Source organism: Saccostrea cucullata, unplaced genomic scaffold (genome assembly GCF_032062105.1).
Source record: "Saccostrea cucullata isolate Sc308-1 unplaced genomic scaffold, CSIRO_AGI_Scuc_v1 ctg12424, whole genome shotgun sequence".
Lineage (NCBI taxonomy): Eukaryota > Metazoa > Mollusca > Bivalvia > Ostreida > Ostreidae > Saccostrea > Saccostrea cuccullata.
The window spans coordinates 10,144-20,705 of NW_026932536.1; the positions used below are offsets into that span (position 1 = coordinate 10,144).

The 10,562-nt window shown below is 31.1% G+C and overlaps 1 protein-coding gene across 1 annotated transcript; it reads left to right on the top strand.

Moving 5' to 3' along the window:
- Positions 1–202: 202 nt before the first annotated feature.
- On the top strand, positions 203–4,208 carry LOC134235362 (cytochrome P450 2B4-like). The gene is made up of 4 exons (XM_062717490.1): positions 203–518; positions 1,533–2,045; positions 3,418–3,861; positions 4,008–4,208. Exons 1-4 carry the CDS (start codon positions 203–205, stop codon positions 4,199–4,201), a joined length of 1,467 nt encoding a protein of 488 aa, XP_062573474.1. The 3' UTR covers positions 4,202–4,208.
- Positions 4,209–10,562: the final 6,354 nt, after the last annotated feature.

Here is a 10,562-nt window from a genome sequence, read left to right on the forward strand (position 1 = left end):
CACTGGCCTTTGAAAGGTCATTATAAATTGTAAAGCATAATTAGGTATATATATTCTTTGAGAAAATACATATAAATTTGCTTAATATTAATATTGGACTATAAGCGGCCTTCAGCGTTGAAATTTCTAATCTTCAATTTTAGCACAGTAATGCAACCATACATTAGGAGTTCAATAAAAGTAGGTAACTGTATTTTGCACTATGTGGGAGGCGTTAACTATTGTTGTCGTACTACTTTCCTTGTTATGGTGCCTGTCTGGACGACCAAAAGGACTTCCGCCTGGTCCTACATGTTACCCCATCATCGGCAATGTCGGACTCTTCAAACCATCAGAGGCTGTGACAGCTCACAGGAGACTGAGGAAAATTTATGGAGACATCTATACCATAATGATCTTCCATAAACCTATTATATTTGTACATGGATTCGACAACATACGGGCATTACTGGTCAAACATGGCGATGCTACCTCTGAGAGACCAAGATTCCTTTCCAGTGATTTAGCTCAGGGAAATGGTAAAACAATAGCACATTAGTTTAAGATAACAATCTAATGGACATATGAAAAGACTAAGTCATACAGAGTACCGATAGCCGGTATGGTTATAAAGAACCTTTAATTTTTATGCGCCCGGATCGATAGATCCGAGGCGTATATTGTTTTTGTTCTGTTGGTCTGTATGTCTGTTTGTTTGTTTTTTGTTTGTTTGTCAGCAACCATTAACCTTCGTCATAACTTTTGAACTATGTAAAATAGACTTCATATTTATAATGCATATTCTACTAATCAAGTTCTTTTAAATGACACTAAGGTCAATGGCCATGTGACCTTGACTTTTTTCGAACTTTGTTCCCGCCAGGAGCAAGTGTTTCACAAACACATCTTATTTTTAATGAACAGTAGATGAAATGCCGTGCAAGCGCAGGAAATTTTTATTGATTAAAACCATTTTTAACAGGTATACAGTCTTATAGAAGAAAAAAATACGTAATTAAGATCCAGCGAGAAGTAGATATACGTTACAACCGACACTCACTTTTGTAAATCTTGAAAAAGAGTAACAAATTCACATTTATGTGAAACCTGTTATAGAATGTTAAAATTATAGATATTGTAATCCATATAAACTTATTTTATTTCTGTGAAAAATAAAAGTAGCGAATATTCACAATTTAGCGATAAATTGATTTTTTTAGGAGAAATTGGTGGTTATCAAGTGGAAATGCATTTTCTCTTTGTAACTCTGATCTATGTTTGGGTATAAAGTAACCAAATTTAAGTATGGTAAGTGTATAGTTATGATAAGCATTTTTGCCTCTTTGAAAATTGTGAATTTCACGGCTTTTGGATTAACCAAATTCAATTGTTGGAAAGTTGTTACATAATACTCAGGTGACCTTTAAGGCCCGTGGACCTATTGTTTCTTTTAACAACTGACCCGATGCTATATGCTGTTCTAGAAAGTTCCATTAATATTGAAATCATTATTCTGTGTTTATTCAAATTTCTAATTTTTATTTCCTATAAAGGTGTGTTTTGGGCATCAGGATCGAGGTGGAAAGAAACGAGAGCTTTTGCACTGACGACATTACGAAAGTTTGGATTTGGGAAACGTTCTATGGAAAGCCAGATCATGGAAGAAGTAGATTGTCTGATGGAGAAATTGGAAGAAAATGAAAATGAGGCTTTTGACATTCAAAGTGTACTGAATGCATCCGTAGCTAACGTTATATGCTCGCTTTTATTCGGTAAAAGGTTTGAGTATGAAGACACGAGATTCAAGCTTTTAATTGACCTGTTGTCCAGATCGTTCAGCAGTGTCACTTTGTCTTCTCCAGTTTTTCTTTTTCCATCTTTGCGGCACACCGGCATTTACAAAATTGACATATATTTGGAAAATGTTAATGCTTTGAGAGCATTTCTCACGGATATGATAGAGGAGCACAGAAGACATTTTGACGCGGACCACATCAATGATTTCATCGATGCTTTCCTTCTGGAACAAAAACAAGGATCAAACGAAATCAACAATATATTTACAGGTACATGTAATTCACATGTTTTTGCGTAACTTCAGTTTGAAACACATTCATAATCAGTCAAAAAATGTCACTCCTCTTCTGTTGAAAAAATTGGGTCAAAACTTTTTTTTTCAAAATTATTAATTACAATTGATTTTTTATCATGTTCATAACATTTGTGAATTTGACAAAGCAAATTTATCAACATTCAATTTAGAATAACGCTCAAAAGTTCCTCAAAACCTATTTATGAAGACCTTTCATGTTGTCAAACTTTAGGGATTTTCTTTTAATTTTAAACCTATGCATTTGATGTACACTTAAAAAAAGTTTGCCCTAGAAATTTGAACTGAAATTTTTATCATTATACGCTTGGAATTTTCAATTTACTTAAATGTTATTACTATAACAATTTTAAATGAAATAAAAAATTGCTGATATTTTGAAAATGAAAAAAAAACAAAACTTTTTCTTAATTGTCTTAGTGGGGAGTAAATAAGAGGCTTAATTGAACATTTATTGGAACCCGCTATGCCTCTTAGTTTGTAAGGGCTTTTATGATGTTTCGGAATCCAATATATATTTTGCAATTCAAATTCATTCTGATTGTTCGGAATATTGAAAATATTCAAAACTGAAATATGTTGTAGTAGAATTTCTTACCACTTGTAGAACTGAATCCAAGTTCCTCTAAAATACTTTTAATATAAAGAGCCTTACAAAGATAATATTGCTATTTGGAGACCAGATCACGGAATCAATGTAAATCTTTTTTCACCTCTGGATTATCAAATACATAAGCGTAGTTGGTTTTCATATTGCCCCTCAATCTTCTAATGCGCGATTTTAACATACATTTGATATATTTAATACATTTTGACAAAGTGTCAAGGTCTTGTTTTTCATGTAAAGCGCATTGCCTGGTTAAATCCTCTATAGAATTTATGATATATTGTGAATTCCGATGCCTCTTTTATTAATCCAAGATTCTCATTATTATGTTTTCGTCACCAGTAGCAACGTGTCCAGCAGGACTCTATTTATAGGTTGAGGAAGATTATAAACACGATAGTTATGTTTCAGATATTCCGTATCAAGGCACTGTAAAGTATTTTTGTAATTAATAGGTTTGGATGCAATGGTCGATGTATATTAGGAAATACAAGATGTAGTCTTTTACTTGAAATATATGTGACATACTTTATTCTTGTGTTTTAGTTCGTTAATGGTGCGGAAAGTACCTTTTTCACATAACTGTATACAGTGTATTTTTTTTTTTAAATTATGAATCAATACAAGTGTGACCATGTTACATGTATGTCCTATAGAATACAAAATATTACTATTTTGAAACATCATTGATATAATACACGATTTTCTTTTTTTATTACAGATGAAAATCTGAACCAAGTTTTGAAGGACTTCTTTTCAGCGGGAACAGAAACTTCGTCCACAACCTTGAGATGGGCGTTTCTATTTTTATTCCATAATCCGCATTGGCTGAAAAAACTTCAAAAAGAAATTGATGACGTCATAGGTCAGAGACAACCAATGATGGAGCACAAGGATCAATTGCCATTAGTAGAGGCATTCATTCTGGAAACTCAGCGACTTGGAAATACTACACCTCTGACGGGTCCACATGCAGCCCAGGAAGACATGACGTACAACGGACACCTCTTTCCCAAAGGTGTCACAGTACTGTTTCTTTTGGATTCCGTATTAATGGATCCAGAAATGTTTCCCAAACCTTCACTGTTTAAGCCAGAGCGGTTTTTAGATGACAACGGGAGATGTCGTGGAGACCTTAAAGACAAGTTAATTACCTTTTCAGTATGTAAGAATATGATTTTTTGATTAAAAAAATATATCCAAGAAAAATATATGGAATAGGTATATATTACTGACAATACATTAGATTTTACTGAGCATTACTCAGAAAAAAACTCTTTATCTTTGTAATTTTTTTTTTGATTTTAACAGGGCCGAGGATATGTTTAGGAGAAGCACTTGCCAAAATGGAGCTTTTCTTATTCTTCACCAGATTTTTACAGAAGTATGAGATAAAACCAGAGAATCCCGAGTGTTTACCTTCTCTGGAGGGTAAACTTGGATTAACTTACACACCAAACTCGTTTAAAATGAGACTTTTAAAAAGACAAAACTTAAAAAATTAATCACATTGTAAATAGTCATAAGAAAACAATTTATTATTGAATATCAATATATTTACATTTCAAAATATTTTTGCATATTAAAAAAATGAATTATTTTCTCATACACTACCTTGATGAGCAAGATATTTACATTGTGACGTCATAACACCGTTCTTGACTTCAAATTACAGTCTAAACTGTTTTGTAAAAAAAAAATGATTGTTTAAATTTTTGGCAAGTCATCATACATGTTATCTGAATATAAGACATAAAGTTCTGAGAATGTCGAGGTACATAAATACAACGCTTTACGCCTGCATAGTACATGTTTCTCTCATTAACATCGTTATTCTAGTCATATAAATTCTCAAAATTGAAGTCATTCCTTAAGTAACTGCGAGAACACTTTTCCCACTATATATTTGTATATTTTTTTTAAATATATACTGAAAGGAAAAAGAAACGCAGGGTAAACTTTTAATGTGGATTAAATTAATTTTTCTTTTAATTTTTTTTTAAAGTATCCTATCTAACGTTTAAAATTATCTTTCAGAAAGACCTAACCGAAATCCCATTTGATTTTGTCAAAAAATTCATGAGTTATTGAAGCTCATATGACGATACCCCCAAAAGGGAAAATCGAAAACTCTCATTATTTTCAATGTCTCTACCGCGCATCTGTCATGAGCCTTATATCTCCTTTGCATGGAATTCATCAGAGTGTTTATCTTTCAAACCCTGGCTATATTGGGCATGGGTAACCACGCCAAAACAACATTCATACGACGCGCGCGTGCGCCAGTGAGAGATACACAACAGTAAGTTGATCTGCTCAAAAAACCTAATTGCCGAATTTTATTCTTTTTTTTTTCGAGTGAATGTAATGGTTGTGATAGTCAACTGTTTAAAAGGCGGTTTTTGTGGTAGTAAGGTGGTGATTTAAGAGACGGCAGGACGAATAACCCGCTCGTTACATGACTCTGTTTCGCGTTAACGTCATCGTCACGTTCGATTGAAAACCATTGTAGGCCATCTCTGACAAAGGGTAATAAGTTTATGGGGGAAAATTTACAAAAAACTGCTTACTTACCAATTGTTGCCTTTTTCATTAATTAGGAAATTAAAAAACCAGACTCCATGGAACTTTTGTAAACTATACCAAGATTGCAAGAAATTTATATCGTCTCTAAATATTGAAAAACAATGTGCATACCTCAGGTGCATCAAATGGTGCAACAAAATTTGTTGACAAACTCGTCGACATCAAATTTCACGTGCTTTTGGACTTTTAAGCATTTTCTGAACACTGATTATGGGGCAAAGTAAGTATATTACTCATCTGACCAATTTTCATAATTCTCGATCATGCGGTCAAAAAATTTTCGAATATTATGCTACCCTGCGTTTCTTTCCCTTTCAGTATATATTTCGTCCTGTTCTTATGAACAACATACAAAACTCGAGACAAAACTATTTAAAGGTATAAGCATATGTTCTTATTTCCATTACATGGTATCGCAATATTTCATATACTCAGCTTTGTGATGGAAGAGATTATATCAATTGTTATGGACATGTATTCATGGAATGATTATCTGTTATAAAAATGTTCATCTTAATTAGTTTATTAATCAAAGAACCAGTTTAAAGCAGTCCAAGAGTCAAAACATTTTTTTTTTATTTTTTTAACTTGAGTTAATAATTTTGCAGCTAGTTAACTTGACCACTTTAAATTTTTGGAACCTTATTATTCTGGAGTCATTTAAGCAAATGGAAACTCCAAAAATGAACACGTTATGTTTGATACAATTTTATTAAGAAACCTCCAAGTAAATGCAAGAAGAATGCATATGCTTTACGATGTAATGTCTTATTGTTATTTTTTTTTTTATTATTTTCAAGTTTGGTAATTGAATGTGTTCAGATTTTTTTTTAATTTTCCTTAATCCCGAACCGCTAGCATCATTTACGTGTAATGACGAATAACTTAAGGTATGTCACCCGTTAGCTTTTTAGAAAAGTTCACGCAGAACCTCTTACTTAAAAAATATTTATTAAAATTCAATTTTTATAAAATATTCATATTCAACAATGTAATTTTTTTAACATTCATCGAAAAAACTGCTTAAAAATCTACAAAGAAGCAAGATTTAAGAGGGTTTATTTCTTGTGGTGGAAGGATATTCGGCGGAAATTTCTGCAAATCTGCACATTTATTAAATTAAATATATTGAAACTTTAGCGTCACATACTTTTACTCGGAGAATATTTTCCGTTGTGATATTGCAGGAATATTTAATATGGGTTTTGATTTATATTTTTAGAACAAGTTTTAAACCTTCCCTTAACAAACTTTGCCAAGAAATGAAGATATGTTAAAGAAGTCAAGATAAAATTTACACAATTTTTTTTACCTGAAACTCGCATATATTGACCAATATTTCAAATTTAACATCACTGACCCCAACTTTTTGTTTCATTATTTTAAACTAATCGATACTTGTGACTGATCAGCACTTAACTCCTAAAAAGCTTGATATAAGAAAATATTTAATTGCCTTTTTAGTTTTTTAATACCCCAAATATGTTATTTTTTAGTGCAAAAATGTCAAACAATAATAAACGTGCATTAATTTGCAAGATGTGTTCAATGATAAATATTATTCAAACCATTTTATGTAAAATAAGATTAAACTTATTAACGTAGTAACATCTGATAAAATAAAATTAGAGATAAAGTAATAAATCAAAGAGTTTAAATTTAAGTGCAAAAAGGTCAACTTAATTGTACCATAGATCAGTAGAATGCACACTGACCCCCTATCTTCTCTGCGACTTTGAGTCATACTATTACTTATCCAAAATACACTTCCCAAAAAATCCTTGATTTAACAAAGTTGACGTGTGACTTACCTTAATTTACTTCGACAAAATGAAATTCACTTTTTGCGCCAATGTATCCGGAAACATACAAAATGTGATGTACCTTACAAAAAGAATTTATAATCAAATTAAGACAAATGGAGGGAATATTACTATCATATATATTTTACAGGCAACACATTTTGATAAATAGAGAGAAAATGCACAACATAACAGTTTCACAAATTCCTGGAAATAGGTCAAAGTTCAATGTCAGATTGACTTTACAAAATGCTGATATTTTTCTCCATGTTCTATTACAAGTAGTGCATTTGCCAATAATGCAAAACCTACCTCTAAAAATTCAAAGAATATGTGCAAAAAGACACTATGGAGTATTTTGAAAATTAGTTCATAGGTCATTTCCAATGTCATAGTATTTTACAAATCCATATCTCTAAGCGATACATAGAAAAATCCAATCCCTGCCTCCTAAAGTTAATGATTGTGACAGACAAACTACAAACAGACAGATGCCTGGAAAAATGATCCCTAAGTGTCGCTCTGCTCGAAAGGCGACACGCATAATATAAAATATTATACAAGATAAAAATATAAAATAAAGTAGAAAAAGAGAAAGGAAAAAAATAGTTTTGGCACAGAAATGCAACCATACAGCAAAGTTCAATGAATGTTGGACACCATATAAAATATTTTGCACTATGTGGGTGACATTGTCCATTGTAGTCGTATTGCTGTGTTTTTTTTTTTTAATTTTTATTACCCCATGACATGAATATGGTGATCAATAAGTTTACAGCCAAGGTTGGGGAGCCTTGGATTTTGCAAACTAATTTGACAAACATACATCTTTTGAGATGTGACAGGTGAAGTTTTTATAAACAAAAAAAGAAAAAACAACATTCACACTTCAGTCATACATATATGTGTATGCAAGCTTAATCAACTAAATGATACAAAGAAATTAATTGTTTCTATAGTAAGTAGTTGAAACAGCAGGGTATTTTTAAATGAAACCGTTTTACAGTGCATATTCTAATGGTACACAGCTCCATTTTCTATCAATTTTCTCAATTTCAAAGTTTTTCTTGTAAATATATTTCTCACATTTATAATAGTACAAAATCTCATTTTTAACTCCTTCAAATGAAGGAATTTGTTTTAAACATCTTTTTCGGTATATGTGCTTCTTTACAATACATGTTATCAAATTTACAATGTTATAAAACATAAAATAATTTCCAACAATTATGTCTAATTTATTCATTGCAATATCAATTCCAGATAATTCTTATATCCAATCATGATTTTTTTCCCAGATCTCACTAACATATTCACATTCCCAAAGTAAATGACCCAGTGTTTCTTGGTGTACATTACAAAAAGTACACAATTCTGAGTCTACAATCCCAATCTTGTTTAAAAATGTGTTTGTTGCAAGAATTCTGTGCATAATGCGATATTGGAACCATCTTATTTGCATGTCATTTGTGACTTTAAATATAAGACTATTTTTAATCTTCCACCAACTACTGTTTACATCTAGATTAAACTCCTTTTCCTTTTATTTCACATTTAGGTTTTTCCAACTGATTTAAAAAAAAACATTATGGTAGTCTTTTGAGCCCTTTTTACTTTTTCTTATTGTTTGGCAAAATTGTGAGTAAACAGGTCAGTTATTGACAATAAAATTCATATTGTAATACAGATCTAGTTTCTTTATACTATTTATAATCCCATAGTACAAAGTAAATAGTGGATGAAAATTGTACCGGTTACAGAACTCTTCATAACACATCAAATCACAAGTGCAATTTTAAATATCTAATATGTAACACACACCTTTATCAAACCATTGTTTATAAAATATACTTTTGGTATTGATACATATTGATTCATTAAACCATACAGGACTCAAGATACATCGAGTCTCAATACATTTTCTTAATTCTAAAAATGCTGAAAAAACATCAATCCAAAAAATATTTGTACTAATCTTAATAAGCTTTTGCAAAAAAGAAAGACCAAAAACTGTTATCTGTGATCCTTAGGCAAAGTTTCAATTATCAAGTGTTTCCTGTGACTCACATGTATCATCATAAAATCGGCGAACCCATGTAACTTTCAGACTTTTAGCAAAAGTTTCAAGACGAATCATTTGGAAACCCCCATTTTCATAGCTTTGAATAATATCACTCTTTGCAACTCTTAGAGTTTTACAATTCCAAACATACTGATCAAAAATATTTTCAATTTCTTTTAATCTTTCTTTTGGGGGAGTTGGTAAACTAATTAGCAAGTGTGTAATTTGCGGAAGAATCAATGATTTAACTACAGTAATCCGTCCTGCTGTTGATAACATTCTGCATGACCATGAACATATTAGTGCTTTTATTTCTTTAAGTTTGGGTGTGAAGTTTAATGCAAACATAGAATTACTTTCTAGATTTACACAATATGTTATTCCTAAAACAGTAAAGGGCTTTGAGACCAGTTTAAGTTTTTGAATTCCTCCGATATTTCCAAATTTTGTCTTAGTGAGCCTATTTTAATACAGTGGGTTTTTTTTCATACTTAGGTTTTAATCCAGAAAACTTTGAGAATTGATCAACAAAAGAAAGTGCTGATTTTAGAGAATTTTTGGAACCATCTAGTAGAAGTACTGTGTCATCTGCATATTGAAGTAATTTAAATTCCTTACTGTAGTAATGCAACTGATTAACGAATTATTCCTTATCATAATACCCATTATTTCAGCACAAAGGAGAAATAAATACGGAGAGATTGGATCGCCTTGTCAGCAACCTCTACCTATATTAAAAAAATTCTGAAAAAATACCATTCTGTATTACACATAAATTGGCATCTTGTAAAAGAAGTTTAATATACTTTATAAAGGAATCACCAAAATAGAAAAAAACTAATACTTTAAAAATAAATTTCCACATCAATGATGTCATCGATGCTTTTCTTTTGGAACAAAAGCAAAGATCAAATGAAATCAACACTATTTTCACAGGTAATTCGACCTTTTAAATCAATTCTTTTATTTAAAAAAAATGGTGTGTCAGAGGAAAGATTAAGGGCATTTGAATGTCAGTTTGCAGGAGATCTTGGAAGTTAATGTAGAGTCAAATCAATTCCTTATTTATTTATCATGTAGTGTTTTAGGCTAAATTTATTTAAAAGGTTGTTACGAGAAAGATTTTGCTTTCCTCTTTTGATATTGATATCATGAAAAATAACATATACATGTATCCAAAAAAATTCCTCCAAAAATAGACAAAAAAGGCTACAATCTACTCATTTTAGCTTATGCACAATGTTTTGTACTTAAATTAACTGATCTAAAAATCATTTTAAATATGGAGACATTCATTTTTTAGGTCATTAAAATCACACAGATGACTTCTTAGATCCTTAGGTCTTTTTCCGTCTGTCTGCCTGCGTCGTGTGTAACCTTTTAAATATTTTAATGTTCTTCTCCTGAATTCCTCTA

What these genes read in the sequence shown, in the direction of transcription:
- LOC134235362 (XM_062717490.1), top strand. Translation starts at nt 203, where the DNA reads ATGTGGGAGGCGTTAACTATTGTTGTCGTACTACTTTCCTTGTTATGG. An exon ending in TGATTTAGCTCAGGGAAATG is followed by an intron (nt 519 to 1,532) that starts GTAAAACAATAG and finishes TTTCCTATAAAG; the next exon opens with GTGTGTTTTGGGCATCAGGA. An exon ending in GTTAATTACCTTTTCAGTAT is followed by an intron (nt 3,862 to 4,007) that starts GTAAGAATATGA and finishes TGATTTTAACAG; the next exon opens with GGCCGAGGATATGTTTAGGA.